The sequence below is a fragment of the Lithobates pipiens genome, unplaced genomic scaffold (assembly GCF_037356315.1).
Source record: "Lithobates pipiens isolate NorthernLeopardFrog02 unplaced genomic scaffold, aLitPip1_a1.2 Scaffold_8, whole genome shotgun sequence".
Lineage (NCBI taxonomy): Eukaryota > Metazoa > Chordata > Amphibia > Anura > Ranidae > Lithobates > Lithobates pipiens.
Window position 1 is genome coordinate 39,703,895 of NW_027507903.1, and position 23,870 is coordinate 39,727,764.

The 23,870-nt window shown below is 40.8% G+C and overlaps 1 protein-coding gene across 3 annotated transcripts in view; it reads left to right on the forward strand.

Annotated features, from left to right (window-relative positions):
* Window positions 1-23,870, forward strand: part of ACAN (aggrecan) — a 152,141-nt gene that overhangs the window by 39,058 nt on the left and 89,213 nt on the right. For all 3 annotated transcript variants that reach the window (XM_077472599.1, XM_077472598.1, XM_077472600.1), the window contains exon 2: window positions 19,456-19,532. In XM_077472599.1, coding sequence (XP_077328725.1) covers window positions 19,463-19,532 — 70 coding nt within the window. In that variant the 5' untranslated portion in view covers window positions 19,456-19,462. The remainder of the gene's footprint in view (window positions 1-19,455; window positions 19,533-23,870) is intronic.

Below are 23,870 nucleotides of genomic sequence, written 5' to 3' on the forward strand. Positions count from 1 at the left end.
AATATGCTGAGTATACAGTGTTCTACAAATGCAATTACTTTTAGATTTTTTTTTCAATTCATTTATATGTATCAAAATGTCTATATTTGCATAAATACATACATATACATATTAGAAGGAATGCAGCACGACCTCTTCCTATATCACAATGCATTCTGCTTCAATGACCTATTGCTAATGCTAGCTTTTAGAAAGTCAGTATTTGCATAAAACCTATCGCTGGCCAGAGTAGTGATTTAAACAGTAGGACTAGTATCCTGGTAGTTTCCGAGTGCAATACATTTTCCAAGACAACAGGTCATTTTAAGTGTGAGTGTGTCCCGTGTATTCATAGTATTATTGTATTTTTCATTATATGCAAGCAAAAATATGTGAGCCATTGAAACATGTTTATTTTTCTTCCATGTTACATTTTTATATTTTTTTATATGATTTAAAACTTCCACAGGCGGTGGTCTCAGCGGGCGGCATCGATAGTTTCAAAAAACTATTAGATAAGCAAGCACCTGAACGACCGCAACATACAGGGATATACAATGTAATCACACACATAGGTTGGACTTGATGGACTTGTGTCTTTTTTCAACTTCACCTACTATGTAACTATGTTTTATATTATTGTTTGGAACAAAAAATTAATAATAAATATATGTGAGTGTGTTTTAAAAAAAAAATAAAGGTATTTTTTATTATACAGAGAGAACTATGGGGGTTATTTACAAAAGGCAAATCCACTTTGCAATACAAGTGCAAAGTGCACTTGAAATTGCACTGAAGTGCAGTCACTGTAGATCTGAGGGGGGCATGCAAGGAAAATAAAAAACAGCATTTTAGTTTGCACATGATTGGATAATAAAATCAGCAGAGATTCCCCTCATTTCAGATCTACCCCTCAGATTTACAGAGACTGCACTTCCAAGTTTGCACTTGTAGTGCAAAGTGGATTTGAGGATCCTCATATGCAGTTATTGGTCTTCAGGTGGTGTCCAATTATCAGCCATTGTTTTTCCCAGCTGCTGTAAGGGGGACTTGTAGTACAAGACTTTTGAAGCTTAAAGGTCCCTCCACTAAAGCGAGAGTGTGCCCACTGGGGTTGGTGGTAGCAGGGGCGGACTGACCACTGGGCCACTCGGGCACTGTCTGAGGGCCCCATGCCACTAGGGGGCCCCATCAGGGTTGCCAGCCTCAGTAAACCAGGGACAGTATGTAAAAATGTGTGTGTTTTTTTTTTTACATCTGTCTCTGAAATGTCCCTTACCGACATCCTTTTGGTCTAAAAATCCGGAGATTATAGCTGCCCCACCTCTCCAGTACTTTCTCAGCCAATAGAAACATGTCTGTGTATACTGTGTGATTGTATACTGTGTGTGTGTGTTTGTGTCTACTGCGTGGCCCCATAATCTCTGATTGCCTGGGGGCTCCAAAATCTCCTATTGACGGGGGCCCCATGAGTTGCCAGTCCGCCCCTGGGTGGTAGTCAACCTAAATATTGAATCTTGCACAGCAGTTGGAAGATTTATTAGATTGAAGTGGACTAGAAGATTGATTTGACATTCACAAATAGAAGATTTACATATTTTTAAATGGAGATTAATATATATATGTGTGTGTTTTTTATTTTCCATTTGGAATGTATTTGAAATTGAATTTGCACATTTTCTTGCAGTATATATGGCTTTGTCATAAGTTACACGTGGTATTTAGCACCTTGTGAGGTTTTATTAGCTGGGCATTTATACATACTTTTAGGTTTTATTGTTTATTATGTATCAATTCGAAAGATAAGCTTTAGCCAATTAGAAAACGGAATCTGGGAATCTCACACAATCCCATTCTCCAGCACTTTACTGGATCTCTATAAGATTCCCTCTGGAAACCACAACATGAATATATGAAACAGTGGGGCTGATTTATCAAAGCTTGAGGGTACAATATCGTATGCTGTTTTGCATAGAAATCAATCAGCTTCCAGTTTTTTTTTTTTTGTCAAAGCTTAATTAAACAAGCTGAAGTTAGAAGCTGATTGGCTATCATGCACAACTGCACCAGATTTAGCATTCTCCAGTTTTAGTAAATCAACATCAGTGTTACTGGAATTATGTAAAGCGGAGTTCCACCCAAAAATTTTACTTCTGCTTTAAGGGAAGATGACCCCTGACACCCTGACTAATTTTTTTTGGGGGGGGGGTGCAAACCCTCTTTTGATAGGGTTCCAGCTCCCACTCCCTCCTGGGGCACCCGCGGCGCCGGAAGGAAGATCACCCCCCTTCCTCTCGGCAATAATTTGGGGCACGTCACAGGTCCCAGGTGATTGCCTGGCCAGTCACAGCGCACATCGCGGCTCGCGCATGCACAGTGTGTGCCCGGCTGTAAAGCCACAGCCGGTTGCCCACAGTGACAATGCCGGCGCCGCAGAGAGGAGGGGGAGACAAGAGGGGCTTCGTTCCCCCCCATTGCTGGACCCTGGGACAGGTAAGTGTCCGATTATTAAAAGTCAGCAACTGCAGTATTTGTAGCAGCTGACTTTTTTTTTTTTTTTTTATTTGAACTCCACTTTAAAGTGGGTGTAAACCCTCACATATACCAAGTGAAGCAAATAGCCTCCGATGATACACAGAGATGAAACAAATCTCCCTACATAAGTTTTACTGGTATATGTCTGTTATATTATATCACATGTGAATTGTTACTAATAAAAAATGTTTTGCTTTTACTATTGGTGCCTATAAAGTCCATGTTTTAATTTCAAATATGTATATTGCTAATATAAGGATGTGGGATCTTGTACTAGACATACATACACCCACAGTACCATCCTGTGTTGGTGTACCCTTTAAATATTTATCACTTGTATATGTGCTGTCCTCAATTTTGTAGACTGTTTAGAAAGTGCACGTCATGTTAGAATTTTATCTTCCTGTTCCACCACTGAGTGTGGATTCTTGGCATACACTGTTTGACAGCTGATTGGAGGAAAGGCACATACTCCCTCTCTAGGCAGAGGAAGGAAGAAATGTGCAGAGCTGTGCTGTGAATAGACCAGCTGTCTACTAACCTATTTATAGCACCCACCCCCGACACAAATCATAGGCTGGTTTTATCTCGGTTGTCGAAGAGCTTGTCAGAAGTTATGCTGATAACAGAAAAACTGAGCAGCAGAAAGACACCAGAATTAGGGCTTTGGAGAGAGATAAGTAAACACTACAGATATATAAAATTCATGACTTAATTTACATCCACATAAAAGAGCTAGAACAAAATAAGCTTTGTACTGGAAACATCTCAGTTCTTGGAACATCTAGACGGTGGTTCTATGGAATAGGCAGGTGCTGGTCAACAACAAGTTGGTGATTTGAGAGGGTAGCAAAGCCGCTAATTGAGCTGGTATTAGTATAACAAGGAGCTCACATTGCTCTTGCCTTTTCTCACAGTCATCTTACTGTTGAGATATTTTTATTAGGGAAGAGAGACATACATTTAAAAAAAAAAAAAAAGGAAAGCTTAAGGTCAGGTTGGTCTAAGGTTATCAGTGGTGTACCCCAAGGTTCAGTGCTGGGACCCTTACTTTTTAACCACTTGAGACCCGCGCTATAGCCGAATGACGGCTACAGCGCGGATCTCCTTTTCCGGGACTACGTCTATTGACTTAGTCCCGTGCACGAGCGACCTGCGCGCCCCCCGAGGGGCGCGCGCGGCGCGCTCTGTGATCGGCGAGTCTACGAGACTCGCCTGATCACCGATCCGTGCAAGGGGTCGATCCCAACCCCTTATCACGTGATCAGCTGTCAGCCAATGACAGCTGATTATGTGATATAACGGAGCCAGTGCCCACCTGCCCCCTGCTTTGCCTGCCTGAATAAAAAATGTGTCCCCCCTGTCAGTGCCACCCAGCAGTGCCCACAGTGCCACCCAGCAGTGCCCACAGTCTGCCTCAACAAAGGTGCTGCACCCCAGTGCCACATATCCATGCCCAGCAGTGCCGCCCATCAGTGCCCAGCAGTGCCGCCCATCAGTGCCCAGCAGTGCCACCTATCAGAGCCACCTATCAGTGCCCATCAGTCCCATCTATCAGTGGTACCTATCAGTGCCCCTTAGTGCCACCCATCCGTGCCACCCATCTGTGCCACCCATCCGTGCCATCTTATCTGTGCCCGTCTTTGCCCATCAGTGCCGCCTTATCTGTGCCCATCGGTGCCGCCTTATTTGTGCCTATTAGTGCCGCCTTAACTATGCCTATCAGTGCCCACCAGTGCAGCCTATCAGTGCCCACCAATGCAGCCTATCAGTGCCCACCAGTGCAGCCTATCAGTGCCCACCAGTGCAGCCTATCAGTGCCACCTCATCAGCGCACTTCAATGAAGGAGAAAAATTACCTGTTTGCAAAATTTTATAACAAACTATTTTACTTTTTTTGTTTGTTTAGCAAAAAATAAAACTCCCAGCTGTAATTAAATACCACCAAAAGAAAGCTCTATTTGTGGGAAAAAAATGATACAAATTTCATTTGGGAACAGTGTTGTATGACCGCGCAATTGTCATTCAAAGTGCATCAGCGCTGAAAGCTGAAAATTGGTCTGGGACTGAGGGGGGTTTAAGTGCCCAGTAAGCAAGTGGTTAATATCTTTATAAATGATATTGGGTCTGGGATCAAAAGTAACATTTCCATCTTTGCAGATGACACCAAGCTATGCAGTGGAATGACGTCCTTACAGGATGTCTCCAATTTACAAGCCGACCTCAATGCTCTGTCTAATTGGGCAACTATGTGGCAGATGAAGTTTAATGTTGAGAAATGTAAAGTTATGCACTTGGGGGCTAAGAATATGCATGCATCATACATGCTAGGGGAGTACAACTGGGGGAATCCATAGTGGAGAAGGATCTGAGGGTTTTGGTAGATCGTAAGCTCAATAATAGCATGCAATGCCAAGCTGCGGTTTCCAAAGCGAGCAAAGTCCTTTCCTGTATTAAGAGAGGTATAGACTCCAGAGAGAGAGATATCATTTTGCTCCTGTACAAATCATTAGTAAGACCTCATCTGGAATATGCAGTTCAGTTTTGGGCACCAGTTCTCAAAAAGGATATCGGGGAACTGGAGAAAGTGGAAAGAAGGACAACCAAACTGATAAGAGGCATGGAGGAGCTCAGCTATGAGGAAAGATTAGAGGAACTGAATTTATTCACTCTTGATAAGAGGAGATTAAGGGGGGATATGATCAACATGTACAAATATATAAGGGGTCCATATAGTGAACTTGGTCTTGAGTTATTCACTTTACAGTCAACAAAGAGGACAAGGGGGCATCAATATGTATCATTATATAAATAAAATATCTCTACTTTTACCTGTAACCTTGGATAGTTTGATGTTGGCTAAATTACCACCTGTATCAAGTGAAAGAGCAGGATTTTGTCTGGAAGGGTTTTAATTTACAATGAAATGTAAAAACTTTGAAAGACAACGGTTCAAGTATCGCAATTCAGTAATAACCAGTCCAGAGAATGAGAAAAGTTTATACAGGCGTATTCTCTACTGACAGAATAATCCATTGCTGGGCAAGACTAGATGGATTTATAATAACAAAGTAGCAAAGGAAAAAACGATTTTCTCTTGCTAATACATTTTAAGCAATACATCTGTTTAAAGAACTGTATCCCTATATAATTTTCCTGCTTGTCTATGCCTATATTACACCAAGGGGGTCTAGTTATAAAAAAAAAATCTTGTTTGAATTTGTCAAGCATTTGAGCAGTCCCCCGTATTGGGGTTGACATACTAATATTGGAGAGTGCAAAATCTGGTGCAGCTGTGCATGGTGGCCAATCAGCTTCTAACTTCAGCTTGTACAATTAAGCTTTGCCAAAAAAAAAATCCTGGAAGCTGATTGGTTTATATGCAGAGCTGCACCAGATTTTGCACTCTCCAGTTTTAGAAAACCAACCCCTTTGTGTCCAATATGTTTATTTCCTTTTATCATCAGATCCAAGTTTTGGCCAAAATGTAGTACTTTCCTGAAATAGTTCAATCACCACTCCGCTGTCATCAGGGCTACAAAAATAACGTCTATATGCATGTGTCATTTTCCATTATTATGGCTATTTTTTATGTTTATTCTTGTAGCTCTAGTGATGTGGTGTTGCCTCTAAAAGGTATTAGCTATTTAATATGACTTTTTTAGAAAAAATGTAAAATTATCTTGAACTTTTCTATTTTGGTCTGGCAATCCGTTCTGCATTTCTTCCATTCAATTAAAAAGGTTGGCTTAACGCAAAACACATTAACATCAAAGGAAGGATAGATAAGGCACTGCTCTTATTAAGAGGTAATTTGCAACCTCTCGATACTTGAGGGGTGTGTATACCACGGGTACATATAATGCTAAAAGTGAAAAAAAAAGTGCAGAAAATAAGAAATGCAAAGGATATCCTACTGTGTAAACTTCCTGATAGCTTATTTATAATGCATACTTTTAGAAGCAATGTGCATTCAAACAAAAATAAAATGAAAAATAAAAAAACAAATAGAAATGCTCCAACTTGTGTGAAATCCACAATCCTGTGCAAAATCTGCAATTCAAAAGTATAATTTCTGTGGTATATAGTATTGCTGTGAAACTGGGCTCAGAAACATGCATATACCGTCCTTAAACCCTGGTGCAAGGGCGTTGCTAAATCTACAAAAGATTTGGGGCTAGAGCCCATAGCAGCGAAGTAAAGAAAGTCATATCCTTGGGCGGGTATATATATATATATATATATATATATATATTCTATATAAAATATTGTTACATATCTGAGTGTGGATACCCAATTACATCAGAGCCCCCCTCATTATATCAGGGTCCCTAGAGAGCCCCCTCCTTACATCAGGGGGGGCTGCAGTTCCCGACAATTACATTGCCGACAGATTGGTACACAAGTGGATGCTGGGACAATGATTAAAATTGTTGGAACTGCTGAATATAGATAAGAACTTGTGCCTGATAACATTAAATAGTCATGTTCCTCCCTCAGCCACCAGCTGAGCAGATGGAGCCCAGAGCCAACCCTAGGTAAGAGACTCGGGGCTATTGGTCCCAGATTCGGGGCTATAGCCCCAGTAGCCACCCCCTAGCAATGCCACTGCCCTGGTGTATAAAAAAGTCCAATAATAAATTAACAATGTGCTCCTTCAAATTGTTCTGCACTTCTTAGAAAACAGTGCCCCATAAGAAATGCCCTCACTGCTATTATTCACCCCACAAGGAGGTATTTCACTTTCACAGTATGAGCCACTGTGCAGCCTGTGGAATAGGAAAACTTCCTGTCCTGTATCCTCCAAATGCTTCCTTGTCTGTGATGTAAGTGGTCTCCTTCCTGTTAACCTCTCTCCTGTTAACCTCTTAAATGTTGCCCACATGTAGAGAGGAAAGAAACTCCATAGTGTGATACCATACAAATTTCCAAATATTTATTAATAATACTGTTGGGTACTCACATTTAATAAAAATCATTCAAGCAAAAAATGTTTAAAATCAGGAAGCCGGAGCGATCTGCACTCCATGGCTTGAAACGGGAAGTGATGCAATAACACTGTTAGTCCCATCCTACGCGTTTCATCACTGGGACATCATCTGGAGTGGCCCCCTGTTTAGACCCCAGATATTTCACCCAGCAATATATATATATATATATGTATAATTGAAAAAATTGAATTGTAAAAAATAATAAAAAATAAAATATAAATAAAAACTACTGACACCATCCACTGCTCTAATGACATTGTCAGTATATATACACATACACACATGGTTTTGACTAGGGATGAGCTTAGGTTCGTTCAGAATCTGGGTTCAGTAAGACCCCAGAAGGAAACTGTTGGTGCCTGCCCATTCAGCTGCAGGCTGGAAATCCCCTACCCCACAGAAGCACTAGGGGACCAGGATGCTTGTGATATCATTGAACTAACATGGTCAAATGGCCATGGCATACATTAAATGTACCATAATGGGCCACCCTTATTTAAATGGGCCCTAAGAGTTTGTACAACTTTTGTTTTGATGCACCTGTAAGGTGTTTAGCTGATTTGGAACTGATAGTTCAGGTAAACTTTAAAAAAAGAATTCCAGTTATGGTATTTTTTACATAGTTACATTGGTTCAGCTTGGACCAATGTAACTATGCATAAACCAAATGTAGAATGTAGCCCAAAACAGTGAAAATAGTACCACTCAAATGTCCCCAAACCTGTGTCAGTCGGATCAGCATGGGAATAGACTGGTGCATAGACTTGCGCACAATGGAAAATTTTGTTTAGTTTCAGTTCGTTGTCATTCGTAAAATACATCATTTAGTTCTGTTATATTCGTTATGTTATATTAATAAATTTTCGGATAATTTGTTATCATTCGTAGAGTGTCGAATTAATTCGTTTGTATTCGTTGAAATTCGCTATTTATGTATGTATAGACATTCGTGATATTGATTCGTAGTTTGGAAAGTCGTTTGTTTATTGAATCTTATAACACACACAATGACAACGTCTCTTCTCCTCGGCTCAAATACAATACAACACCCTTCTAACTCAGTTCTCAGAAATGCACTTTGCCAGTAATCCATCCTCCGGCACAAAATTAATTAGCTGATTGGACTATAAGATTTACTTTGAGCTGACCTTTTGTTTCATTAGATCTTTAAAGAATTACCGAATCATGTCGAATTCATTCGAATTCATTTGTTATATTTCTTTCGTATTCGTTGTTATTCGTTATTTTTTTATTCGGACATTCGGATGCATCCGAATGTCCGAAAGATGCAAAATTTGGCCGAATTTCGATTCTTTACGAAACGAATTGCACAAGCCTACTGGTGCAAGACAGACAGGATTGCCTTGTCAGGCTCTAGAAGACTTCAATAAAATGGTGGCCGTCTGCACACAGACAATGACTCCCTGTTGCTAAAATAAGAATGAGATGGAAATGCATATATGCATATGCATAAGCCATACCTGTGGAATCCATCTAAAATCTGGAAATCACTGTAGTAGACAACGTTATTCCAATGATCTGCGCTAGCCTCCAGGTTCCATGCTGAGAGTGGCTGCCCTGCAACTTTCTGAACACAGGAGGTTGACTTTCCTCTCCCCAAATTGGGGGAGGGGAGTAGTCTGAATTTGAGAGAAACCCTCACTTGTATTTGCACAAGTGCTTGGAGGACTGGCTTCAGCAGGTCCCTAAGGAGTGGAGTCCTCTTGACTTCAGCCTAGGTAAACTAAGGAGTACTTTGCCCCATCAGGAGCTCTGTGTCCGAGGGGTTCAGTGTTTGGATCCCTTCTTCTTTAAAGGTTTGGCCATTTCTGCACTCTCATGAACATTTGTTGTGTGCTGCAGGAGTTCAGCAACCACCATACAATGGAGCGCTGCATAAAAAAAAAAAAACGTGACGTTGGCCACTTGGCATGGTCACCATTTAGAGAATGCTTTGAACTTGATTGATCAAGGTGGAGAGCATGACATCACCACTCGACCTTTCCAGCTTGTCCATTCAGCGAATACTTTGCATAGATTGGCTTCCTACACCCAGAAGCTAGTTATCTTCACTAGCTTCCAGAGGCATTGCCTAAGTATGGTATATGCATAGTTATACTGATCCAAGCTGGACCAATGTACATACAGTATGTACAGAATCCCATACCTGGAATTCTTCTTTTAAGCAGCGCTCCACCCAAAAGGGGAATTTCTGCTTTAAGAACTCGTCCGCCACTCCTCTTGAAAAATTGGCACTTTTTGAGCGGGGTGTCCGGTTTTGACAAGTACCCATTATCTGACCCTCCCTCCCCGCTGCAGTCTTCTAGGACACCTGACAGGTCCCAGAGGACTGCTTGACCATTCACGATGTGCAGCACTGCTCGGACATATGCAGTGGGCACCCAGCTGTGAAGCCACAAGCTGTCACAGCCGGGTGTCCATAGTTAAGATGCCAGCGCTGAGGAAATAAGACAGTGGGGGAAACCAGCTGGTGTGAGCACACCGCTGGATCATGGGACAGGTGAGTGGCTGTTTTTTAAAAGTCAGAAGCTACAGTTTTTGTAGCTGCTTACTTTTATTTTTTTCACAGGAGTCTGGAACTCATCTTTAACCACCAGCATTTGCTGGTTGTAGCTAGAGATGCGCTTGGGAACAGTTGGAACCCAGATGAAGGCTGTCAGTGCTAGGCCAATCGGATGCAGGGGGGATGCTTGTGATGTCATTAGATGAATATGGCCACATGGCCATTTTAGGTCAATGATATTAACCTAATATGGCCATATTGCCCCATTAACTCAATAATGTCATGAGCATTCTGAGCATCACAGCCTCATTGGCCTGGCACCGACAGTTTCCTTCCGAGCCCAAGCTGAACTCAAGCTCATCTCTAGTTCTGACCTTCAGCCTACCGGCCTATAGTATTGGTATATAGTATTGGTGTAGTATTGGTTGTCTATGGAGAATGTCAGCAGTCAGTGGAAGTAATAAAACGAATAATCAGACAGTGTATGGTCTGCAAGAGATCAGGTGTGCCACCCACTTGCGGAGAGACCAATAACACATTTTGAAATAGGAGTTTATTAATCTGAATACGCCATGTGTCAATATTGAATGTTTTAAATGTTGTTTCTATGTGAATGTTTATTTTTTAACCAGATAAATAAATTTCTCTCTGAGAAAGATTTATTGCTCTACCACTATACATACCGTGTGCATGTCTCCATGGAAACACGGCATTGCCAGTATCCATGGGAAGGTGCATTTGTGTTCCTAAAAGCAATTTCAGATTTATTTCAAAGAGTCTTTTATATCAGGACTTTCACAACAAGACGGCAAAGCATGGGTATTTATAACTCTGCCCAGTGGTACAATATTACAAATATATTTTTGTTATCATGAGATGTTCTACTGAAAGTATACAGAGAATTGGGATTGAAGGAGCCTACTGGTAAACATTCTTTTAGCCAATGTTGCCACGTCCCATCCTGAGTCAGTTTCAAAAAGCCGTATTGTATGAACCAGGCAGCTAAATAAGTTCCGGCATATAGGGTGCCAAGAGCAAATGTGTGCCGAGAGAGGTTTTGAGCACACTGGGCCTGTGTTACCAAGGTTGTAGGCTTGTTGGCTAGTGTGTCTCTTAGCGGGGGTGCCTTAAAAAACCTGTTCAATGTGTACCTAGCTAGGGACTACGCAGGAGTAAACTCTACAAAAAGCCTATTTACAAGCATAAATTCTCTTGTCATACAGGAGCAGGTGAACGGAGATTATAGAAGTGAACTCTTTTTAGAAAAAGCAGTTTTTATTGTAAATGATTTAAAGTAGAACTAAAAGCAAATCTTTTGTTTCCATGTTTTTCAAGGTTTTTTTGCTATCTATGTCCCATTGGGGAGATTCCCCTTCATATCATGTCCCGAAGTCGCAACAGGAAGTTGAGATAAAGCCCTGCTGGTCACCAGGGTCACAAGAACTAGTATCCCCATTGGAAGATTTCCCGTCTTTTTCTGTTCTGGTGAACACTCAAAATTTTAGATATTTTTTCATTTTCACTCTTGGTGATAATGGTGATAATGGTCATTAAGGCAATTAGAGAGGGAAAATTTCCCTAACGGGGGCACATAGGGCAATGAAAAGGAACAAACAAAAAAAGTGTTGTCTTCAGTTATACGTTAAAGTAGTATTCCAACCTTAAAATGCTCCCTTCCCCTCCTAAAACCTATGCTGACTAACCTGTGTAGAAAATGTGTATACCTTTACCTATTTTCATGCCTACGTGTCCACATGATCCCCCTGTTTCATCAGTGGTGGCTGCAGTGGACTGGCAAGAGAGTGGCTAGGAAGCCAGGAGTGGTGACATCACCCATAGGCTTCCATGTTCCAGCTGATGTTGGCACTTCCTCCTCTCCCCTGCAGCGGCTGTTGGCTGGGGATCTGGATCATGTGACTGGACCAGAGTGGGCTGAAAATAGGTAAGTATATACATCTTATTACACAGGTTATTCATCATAGGTGTTAGGAGAGGGGAGGGTACATTTAAAGACTAGTTAGGTTAATGTTAAGGAATTCTACTTTAAGCTCACAAATTGACTATTAGACTAACAAGTGTTTTCTGCTTATATTTTGCCTTACCTGAGTCCTCCCAACGCCCTCCCACCTTGTACTCCTCTCAAGAGTCCGCAACCCTAATGCAAGCAGTGGTCTGGGTTTTAGTAAGAGGTAAAAATAAAATTCCTTAATTGGTGGATGCCAGTCTGGAGACGTGGGCATTTCTAGACATGTTGCCTTTGCTTGCAGACTGCCCTAGGTACTGCCTGTTTGTTATATATGCCTTTATGATTAAAAGAATGGAAACCCAATACATGCAAGGGGTGGGCCATGGACACTCATGTTGGATGTCCCTCTGCCAGGAAATGAGGCAAGCTCCAACTGACTTGCCTGCAGCTTCTAGTGCACAACGTGATTAGCTCACAGTGTGCAGTGTAATCAAAGTAAGAAAATTCAGTACAGAAGAGGAACCTGTAGAACTGTGCAAGACTGAAGGGTAGACTTACATTCAGCTTTTAAAACAGTGTAATCCTCGCCAAAAATATATATATATATATATATATATATATATATATATATATATATATATATATATATATATATATATATATATATATATATATATCTGTAGCAGCCATAACCCTTTGCATGGCGGCCTTAACTTTTTGGGTTTTACCGGTTACCTCCGCTTGGCTTGTTCTTCCACATCTAGGGGTTCCCAGGGTTGATACCCAACAACTTTGGACACTGACACCAATAAAGTCCTTTTGAAAGGTTTTTTTTTGCAGGGGTAACAACCAACAACACAGTCTTGTATGGGAACAGAGGGCAAGGGTGAAGAACTCAGACACCTTGAACTGCAGACATAACAAAGTCTCTAGTACAATCTCTGACCTTGAACAAGTTGTAACTGAAAGTGAACAGGAACCTTTTCCTCAGTACCCGGAACGTTCTCTGTCTCCTTGATAGTACTGGAAAAAGCGTGGATTTGTCAATGTCCTTCCCAAATCAGTAACCAGGCACTTCTCAGGATGCCAGCTTGTTGGCCCTCCTCCGAAGAGTCCTCCCCCGATCACTTTCACGAGCCTTGGTGCCCCTCCAACGCAAAAGCACACCCGGACGCCTTGAATCCTCCCTCAGTTACTGCACCTCGGACCAGCCGCTTCCGAGACTCAGGAACAGATGGATCCCCACCCCAGACCAGGCGGGTCTATTGGGGTTAACTAAGCGAAGCATGTTGCGTGACCGGGACCCCTCGCTGGGCTACCCCGGTCCAGAATCAGGAACAGACCGCTAGGGCCTCACCAACGAACCAACCGTAACACGTGACCTCAACATCTTAAGTACCCCTTCCCCGACTCCTCAGCGGGGCCCAGCACACCCACTGATTGGCTCAGAGGAAGTTGATACCCAAAACGTCCAACCAGGCCTGGTTCTGAACTGTCATGTGCACCTCACTGTACACATGACCAAGCAGAACTCTAACACAGCCCAGCCAAACTGATGTCAAAGTTAGCCTACATAATTAACCCTCAGAACCCCATTACTGTTCTGAGGCAAAAACTAAATTTACAATCGAATGACACTTTGTCCAAAATGTCATCCGCTACACATCTATATATATATATCTCTATATATCTCTCTCTCTCTCTCTCTCTCTCTCTCTCTCTTTATATATATATATATATATATATATATATATATATATATATATATATATATATATATATATATATATAGTAAAACCTTGATTTGAGAGCGTTTTGCAAAATTCTTTAATACATTTTGACTTGATAAACAAGCGATGTCTTGATATACAAGTAGCATCATGTCACAAATAAGTTGAGAAGAGAGGTGCCTCTAAGTGTAGCAATATGGTTACATTTAATGAAGGTACAGCATTTAGAAACTCACATGGTTGATGATTAAAACTGGCATATCTAAGTATGCCGGCATCTGGGGTAAAGCTGCCCACATAGACCATCCTCCTCACCGCCATTGACGTCATCCCTTCCACGCTGAGCTCCACAAGCGATTCGAGCCTCACTTTCAGATCGCTCTACTGCAGGGTAGTCTCCCCAATCATGATTGCAGACTGCGGTGAGAGCCGGCGGTGCAGATATGATCTATGTGGACAGCTTTACCCCGGTTGCTTGCATACTTAGATGGGCTTCTTTTAATCATCACATCAACAACAAAAGTCATTGGCGCACAAATTAATAATCCCTTTGTGGAAAACGCTTATCCATATGTTAAGATACTCGTTATTTCAGAAGATGTCCTGTAATTGGTCTCAATGTGCAGCTGCTAGACCACTTTGGACTCGGTGGAATAAAAGGCAGAGATTAAACAATCAAAAAACAGCGCATCAGAGAAACTCGTGATATGATGTGAAAAAACACATAAAAATCATTTATTAAATAAAAAACAACAAAGACATCTGATCCTCCTGGGATCTTAAAAGCATAAAATCGATCAATCACAACAATATAAAACGACAGATGCTTGGTAATAAGTTACCCCTGGAGTTTTCTATTTGTGACTTTAAGATGATAACAGGGCTGCACTGCCAACAGTCAACTACACATAGGGACTTTGGTGACTGTGAGTAATCCTCTCCCAAAAGCAGGGGGAAACACTGAAGTTCGTGAACAAGTGCAAATAAATGGAACTACCCTGTTTCCCTGAAAATAAGACCTAGCATGATTGTCAGTGATGGCTGCAATATAAGCCCCACCCCCCAAATAAGCCCTACCCTGTTTCCCCGACAATAAGCCCTACCCTGAAAATAAGACCTACAAGGGCTTTAACTAGGGCTTATTTGGGGAATAGGGCTTAAATTGCAGCCATCACCGACACTCACGCTATGTCTTATTTTCGGGGAAACAGGGTATGTTCCAGAAGTCACTCACTTTGTTGATGGATGGACTGTGGGACTGGGGCGCCTCCGTGCTGAGCTTGATGAGTGGAAGGGAAGTATTCAATCCTGTTCCCTGTGATGTATTAGGCTCTAGGACGGAGGTGCAGTGCACGCTGAAAACTGTGTCTCCAAATTGGACACAAGGTGGCGTCCGCCCAGCTTTGACAAAGCGCATGCGCGAAACATGTAAGAAGGCCAGTTGGCATGGCAACTCTCCTCACCACGGAGCCCTCCACGTGACAAACAGCCACTCGGACAAGCGGCATCACACGCAGTGCGTTGCGCTCCAAGCCTCCTACCACGCCAGGCGGACGCCACCTTGGCGCTATCTCCAATGTGTTAAATGCAGTGCTACACTATGAGTGAACTATGAGTGAACACAGCAAAGAAGCTAAAACAGATAAGAATAGTAACCAAAAATGTGTAGCCTCTAAACAGTGAATCCAAATCTAGAGTGCTGTGAAAAGTCATTAAATATCCTCTAATAACGCACATGAATAAATAACACAATTGATGAATAAAGAACAGTGTCCATACGTGATGTCACACAAAACAGCAGTCCATAAAAATGAGAGAAAATAATTGGAAAATGCCAAGTTCCAAGCATTAAAGTGCATAGGCAAGAACAATGGTGAGATGGATTAAAAAAGCAAAAATAAAATGTCAAACTTTTTAATGGAATACAGTTGAAAAAAAATAAATAGATGGAAATTATATATCATGATATCATTAGATTCCATTCAGTTATGGTTTTAATTATAGCGTTTGGCGAGTAATGCAGTTCCCATATTCTTGCATATTTTAAAGTAACTTATTCTGTTAATTGTTTTAGAGAAGGGGGCTAATGTTGTATCAAATTCAAAAATTTTACCAAATAACCCAAAAACTTAAAAATTCGAATGCGGGACTAAGGAGACCACAAAATGATTTAAAAAAATAAAAATAGTTTATTGATACAGTTGTTGCGTGCATTCCCATGCCCGGCAAAACACGGCCCTGAATGGAGCACCATGTGAACAAGGCCTAAATTCTGCCTAAATTCTGTTAACTCTATATAATTTGAAAAATAAATATATTTAACCACTTGCTGACCGCCCTATAGCACTTTTAGACCCCTTTCACACTGAGACGGTTTTCAGGTGCTTTTGGGCTAAAAATAAAGCGCCTAAAAGACGCCTCCCCTGCAGCCCTAGTGTGAGAGGCCGAGGGCTTTCACACTGGGGCGGTGCCCTGGCAGGACGTTAGAAAAAGTCCTGCAAGCCGCATCTTTCGGGTGGTGCGGGAGCGTTGTATACACAGCTCCTGCACCGCCTCTGCCATTGGAATCAATGGGCACCGCTGCCGAATCGCTTTGCAGGTGTGTTTAACCCTTTATTCACCCACTAGCGGGGGTTAAAAGAGCCCCGTTTGCTCCCGAATAGCGCCGCTTTGACAGCGGTAAAGCTTCTAAAATGAGTGACTCTTTACCGCTAATGCCCCCCCCGCCCCCGGCTCCCGTGTGAAAGTAGCTTTACTGATTGATACAGGGTGACGGCTGCATGCAGGATCCTGTATATATACATGATTCGGCACTTCTGCCTGTAGGGGGCACGCGCGCACCGCTTCTGCTGTGCTAATTCACAGCAGAAGCTGATCTGCGGGTCCCGGGTACTCAATGTCCTCTAACGATTGTTAGAAAAACACAGAGAACTGAGGCCAGGCTTAACTTTGACAAGGCAAGGCTAAACAAGGCTTATCTCAGTTCTGACGGGGGGGGGGGGGGGACGATCCTGTGTCTCTGCAAAGAAGTGAATAGAATTGATCTTTTCCCTTAGTGACAGCAGCACACTGCGTACACACAAACACTGGCTAGGGAAACAGCTAACCCTTAGATCGCCCTAGATGTTTAACCCCCACCCAGTGTCATTAGTACAGTGACAGTGCATATTTTTAGCACTGATCACTGTATTAGTATCACTGATTCCTGCAAAGCTTCAATCAGTGTCTGGTAGTCTGCAGCCAATATCGCAGTCCCACTATAAGTAGCTGTTCGCCGCCATTATTAGTATAAAAAAAATATATATCCATAAATCTATCCTATAGTTTGTAGACGCTATAACGTTTGCGTAAACCAATTGATATTCGCTTATTGGGATTTTTTGACCAAAAACATTTAGCAGAATACATATTGGCCTAAATTCCACGAGCATGTACAATTTTAAAGCATGACATGTTCTATTTACTCAGCGTAACACAATCTTTTATAATTTACAAAAAATTCTATTGTCTGTGGTGTTTTTTCGCATTAAAATGTATTAAAGTGTATTTTTTCCAAAATAAATTGTTTGAAAGAGCAAATACAGTGTGACATAAAATATTGCAGCAATCACCATTTTATTCTCTAGGGATTCTCTGGGGATTTTGCTGATATATATATATTATATATATATATATATATATACATATATATATATATACCATATTTATTGACGTATAAAACGCCGGCGTATAACACTCACCCCAAGTTTAGGAGGGAATTTTAAGGAAAAAAACTTTTTAAGGAAAAAAATGTACATTTAGATACCCATCAATGCAAATGGGTCAGTGTCCATCTGCAGCCTTGTCAGTGTCACTGCAGTTTAAATATGGCACCACCGAGATACACAGAGCTGGTCCTGTGTATCTCAGCTCCTCTCGGCTACTCTTGCAGTCCCACCCTATGATGGACATAACATAGGTTCAATGGTGGGACTGGACATGACTGCGAGTGGAGCCGAGCGCCACCGAAATACATAGAGCCGAGTGTACTCGGCTAGGCTCGGCTCCTCTCGGCTCCGCTCACAGTCACGCCCAGTCCCTGTGTTATGTTCATCATAGGGTGGGACTGGGCGTGACTGTGAGCGGAGCCGTCAGGAGCCGAGCCTAGCCGAGTACACTCGGCTCTATGTATTTCCGCGGCGCTCGCTCCTCTGCTCACAATCAGTGGGGGTTTGGCGTATAACACGCACCCACGAATTTCCCCTGAAATAAGTTTGCGTTATACACCAATAAATAGGGTATATATCACATATATAATACAAATTGATTACATAACCACTGTTTTCAGCAACTGTAAGGACAGGTCTGAACTTGCTTTGGTCCTTGAAGAGTTGCATATTCAGAATGCTTTTCGGGATGCTTTTCGGTGAGCATTTGACAGAGGATGAGGAGGTGATGTATTGCCTACTTACCACCTGCTTTAACCCCTTGAACCCTGCACTAACACACTGCAACTGGGTGCATTGCAGAACAGCCCTCTTCACTTGAAAAGTTTTTGCTTGGCAGGTGCTACACCCACCAAAAGCTACAAGGGGTATATTTTCTTGATTTACTAAAGGTAAGTTGCACTTTTCATAGGGATTTTTCCCCAGACCTTAGTAAATGAGGTGAAGCTCTGATGACTTCTATCATCCAATCATGTTCAAGCAAAAACACATTTTGTTTAAATTTTCCTTGCACACAATTCATTAAATTGTTACTAAACCCACAACAGTAAAAAACGGTCTGTATATGCAGTAAAGCATGCTTGTTATACTCACTGTGGATCCTAAGGGGTTAATCCTCTGCATTGTGTAAAAAGGTTTGATCCTGCCTTCTCTAATCCTCCTCTTTTTCCACTCTCCCCAGTCTATCTGGTGATAGAACAGAGCCTTGGGGGCACTCTGCACATGCTCAGTTTGGTGTGTATTGCTAGAGAGGTTTTTTTATTCCTGGGAGAGTGCATGTGATCAGCACAGGGCCAATCAGCACTGTCTATAGAGAGGGTCAGGAGTCATGTAGCCTCATAGGACAGCCAGAGTAGAATGAAAAACAAGCTTTAACAAGACACTGATAGAAGTCACAAGACTGCTTTAACTGCCGATGAAAAAAAGGTATTTAGCCGTTTCGATCCATTTCGATTTACTAAAACTATTGCACTTCCATGTTCTGTGTACTGTGGGAGACCACATATAGTGCATGCAGGGTCCTGGGTTTAATACAGGCATACCCCACTTTTAAGTATGCAATGGGGTTTATTTACTAAAGCTGGAAAGTGAAAAATCAGGCTCACTTCTGCATAGAAACCAATGAGCTTCTAACCTCGGCTTGTTCAATTAAGTTTTGGTAATAAAACCTGGACGCTCATTGGTTTCTATGCAGAAGTGAGCCTGATTTAGCTCTTTCCAGCTTCAGTAAATAAACCCCATTGTGTACTTAAAAGTCGGGTATGCCTGTAACACTTTAAGCTCTGGGGAAAACCCCCTTGCAGGGTGCAACTTGCCTTGCAAAGTAAACAGCCTATTTGCCTTTAGTAAATAAATATCAGTAAGTATGTAATGAAACTAAAATGTTGTCATAAGAATAAATATCCATGATAAAGCAATAATGTGTGTACTTACTTGCCATCTACCTTGCATATACATTTTTTTATAAAAAAAAAATTTTTTTACAAGATAGCACCAAATAATACTTTTTTGTTTTATTTTACAGGTAAACTATGACCACTTTACTGCTAGTGTTCGTGTATTTGCGTGTCATCGCTGCAGCAATATCTGTGGAAGTTTCAGGTGAGCTTTAAATTAAATAGGTTTCATCTTCTTTATAATCTTCTTTATTTAGTATATAATCGTACTTATCAGGCAGTTGTAAGTTATCATATGGTGCAGATTTTACAGAGACTGACGTATACTTGCCACCTCTATGCCACGGCATTAATTTCAGTATTTTAATATTATGATCCTTTAAAGTTGAACTCCAGGCAGAAATTAATTTTAAAAAAATAGATTAAAATAATTGTTAAATCATACAAAATGGCAATGAATGCAACTAGTGTAATTTTTCAAATGTCTCTCCTGATCTCAACCTCTTGCAATCCCCTGCACAGCAAAAATCAGACCTGCTTTAATAGAAACCAAGTTTTTAGCAAGCTCAAGACTTTACCATCAAGATACCATGGAGGTGGAAGGAATCATGCCATGGCCAAGTAGTTAGTATAAAAGTTATCCCTCTTAGCAGAAGAACATGATAGGCTAGGTCAGTGGTGACGAACCTTGACACCCCAGATGTTTTGGAACTACATTTCCCATGATGCTCAACTACATTGCAGAGTGCATGAGCATCATGGGAAATGTAGTTCCAAAACATCTGGGGTGCCAAGATTCACCATCACTGGGCTAGGTCAACATACAACTACGTCCGGCTCTTGGACAATATTCTGTCATTCAATGGAATTTAAAGAAATGGCATCTTTGTGAAGATGCCACCATCCTCACTCACCATCACCAATGTGGGGAGAGGATGAAAGTTCCCTGCCACTCCCTAACCCCTCCCATAGAACTTCCCTATAACTTTTCTATTCTGCTGTTTTTCATACCTTTATTTATCCATTTAATGAAATAATAAATAGTAACATTGGTCGTTTTTTTTTTGTTTTGTTTTTTGCCAGTTAATATTGAATTTATTGAAAGGCACAAACACCAAAACTTTTATTTTAGTGATTTACATACACTAAGTAAGTAATGTAACTTGATTAAACATATGGTATTTTCAATATGCTAAATGCAATAGATATTTTAGGCATTTCGATTTCGTAAGGGAATGTAACTCTTTATGCTATTGACCTTACATTCATTACTTTATTTAATATTGCCCATTTATTTCTGAGTAGCTGAGACTAGGAATGGCATAAGCAGAAGGCTGCACAAGGCTATTTGAATTCATGTAGCAATATACCTAATAACTGAATGTGGTTGGGCTTGTTCCCTGTTTTTTTTTTAATCAATAGTTTTTATTAAAGTTTAAATTTTTATCAAGACAAATGACAGAAATTATGACTAAATAACAGATCAGTTACAGTAGTTAGATACATAGATAATAGTATCCAAAAATAATAAAAAATATAATATAAAGAAAACCATATTAATTATCTCAATTATAATCGGGATAATAAAGATAACGATCGGGAGGTTATTAATACATCCATTGTGGAGACAATACACAAAAGTAATATCAATATTATCTTCATATATTTATATACTGCCAATTTAAGTAATTCAAAGATGATGAACCTAAATATATTCCCGAACACCCCTATGGGTGCTAAACTGTGTTCGGGACAGTAATAGTAACCTGTCATTTAATAGATACAAAACAAAGATTAAAATATTAGAGCGGGGTAAGTCATTTTTTAATTCAAGTTATCTAGGAACAAAGAACTCGTGCAATGTTTTGGGGACTAGCCCATTTTAACCATGGCTGCCATATTTTATGAGTATGTTCTTTTTTGTGAGGCCGAAGAGCTAGAATTGATTCATAAATGTAATGAGTTTGAGTCGATTCTATCACTTCTTTTATGGAAGGAGGATCAGGATTTTTCCAGTTCCTCGTTATACTGATCCTGGCTGACAGCAAAATATGTGTAAACACATTTCTAAACTGGATAGGATATCGATCAAGATCAATGGATAATAGAGCCAGTGAGGGATTTGGAGGAATGACTGTTTTGGTAATTTCAGACATAACTTGAAAGATTTGTTCCCAATACTTCCCAAGTTTAGGGCATGTCCAGAATGTATGCAAAATATCACCTTTTTTGCCGCACAATCTCCAACATTTGTCGTCAAATGTGCCATTGAATTTAGATATTTTCTCAGGAGTAAGATACCAGCATCGAGTCAATTTAATGGATACTTCCCATAATGTAGAGCAGCATGTGGCTTTATATGTGGTGTTACAAGCTTTTTCCCATTGGTCAACTGTATAGGTGTATCCTAAGTCTTCTTCCCATCTAATTAAAGGGATAGTCTTTGTAAACACACTTTTTTGTTGAAGAAGATTATAGAAAAGAGAGATCCCTTTTTGTTGATGTATGGGGATCTTAAGGAAGGACCAAGCCGATTGGGGAACATTATAGGTCCATGATGGGAGGTTGGAAATGCAATTCTTAGTTCGGATGTAGAGGAATAAATCAGAATTTGGCAATTGAAATTTCTTTTGAAGTGTAGGAAATGGTTTGATCACCCCATTATCAAGTAGATCAGATAGATATTTAATTCCCTTCTCTATCCATGGTGTAAATGAGGTTGTCTTCATGAAATTATGTAGAGTATTTAGCGGAATTTGGACTTTGGTATGAAGCGGGTGTGAGGAAGTTAGATGCAGAAATCGAACACAGGATTTAAGTGTCGCTAATATTGTTGGGGAGATGCGAGAAGGTATCTTGGCTCCAAGTGCCTTGGTCCTTTTTTTTTGAGTTGGTTGGTTACCTTTTATGAACCCTTGGTCAGATATTGTTACAGGTACATGCAACTTGCAGATATTAACCAACAATTAATAATGTCTTAGATGTCATAGGTGTCTATCTCCCCTCATACCATACTGCCTATGGTTAATCATATCCAGTGGTGGCTGGTGCTCTAGCCAGGAGGTGGCAAACAAACCACCCGATGACAGTGGCCACATTCCAGATCTCCCTGTACATCCCCCCCCCCCCCCTGGTACTGGCCAATACAACTACTTCTCCTCTCGGCCAATCATGCTCCCTTCACGTCCTGATTGGCTGGGAGGAGAAGAAGAAAGGTGATAGTGAATATTAATTTGCTATTGTCACACAAGTGGGTGGGCTTGAGGTGCAGTGCCCTGCGCCCCAAGCCCACCCTTTTTGTTAAGCCAATTAGAGCCTCGGGCTCTAATCACGTGCTTCAAAAAAAGACCCCATTGGAATCCATGCTTCCGGCGCCCTCATGTAGCTTAGGGGGTGGCACCCCTGTGCCCTGCATGGGACGGCCACCACTGGCAGTGAAGGTTAATCTCCATTATACAAAATTATGAGGGATGGTGTTGCGCTCCTTATATAGAATTCTATGTTATCCTATATGTAAAATTATCAACTAGTGATAATAACTAAAAAGACATATATTACAAACATAAAGTGCAAATATGTGGATATCGTATGCCAAAGAAAATTGCATAAATACGTAAGTATGTTAAAAAAGGACATAAATATTCACCATTAAAATACCAAAAGTGCAAAGAATCTTAAAAATTATATATGGAATGTATATCCAATATGTGCAAAATTGCATAAAAATAAATCAGTGGGTAAGTGATCTGTGATAATTGTGCGAGATATATAAAAAATTCATACAGTACTTATTTCATCAAGAAGCGATCAATAAACAAGATTAAATATATATATAAATAAAAAAATATAGAAGAAATAGGAGAAAATATATATATAAAAAATATGAAAAAATATATTTAAAAAATATATATATATATATATAAAAAAATATATAATATATCTTAAAGTAAAATAAGTGTAACAAGTCTCTTAGTGCAAATTTTGGACGTCTATTTCTTGGTCCAATGTGCAACAGTAGTGGAAGTGTGGAAGTGTTTCACAAGGACACTTTGTGCTGCTATCTTAATATTCGGTGGTACTGTGCCTTTAAGTGATGTGCTAAAGGTCTTCAGTGTCACTGACACCTGTGGCTAAAATGAATGGTTACCTTACTGCTGTAAGGTATACAGCATGTAGTAAAATTTGAAGGAATGGATCCCTCCGGATGGGCCTTTTCCTAGGCGTTCCTATGGGGTGAAGCCAGGAGGACGGGGGGGGGGGGGAAGGGGGGGGTCCTTTCTTTGCCTTTCCGCTTTCCGCGTCAGTAACTTGAATCACTCAGGCAGGTACTCAATGTATTAGAAAGAAGATAAAAGAGGCCTACCATGGTGCAGTATGTTGCAAAAAGTATTGGCGTTTATTCAAGTAAAACAGGTAAAAAACTCACATTTTCTTAGTGTCAGTAGTACATTGTAAAAACGAGCGCCGCGCTCGTACCTATGCGTCTGTTCCGGTGTCTCTATTGCCTCTTGGACACGAGTTTGGTCCCTACGGTGTACGCAGC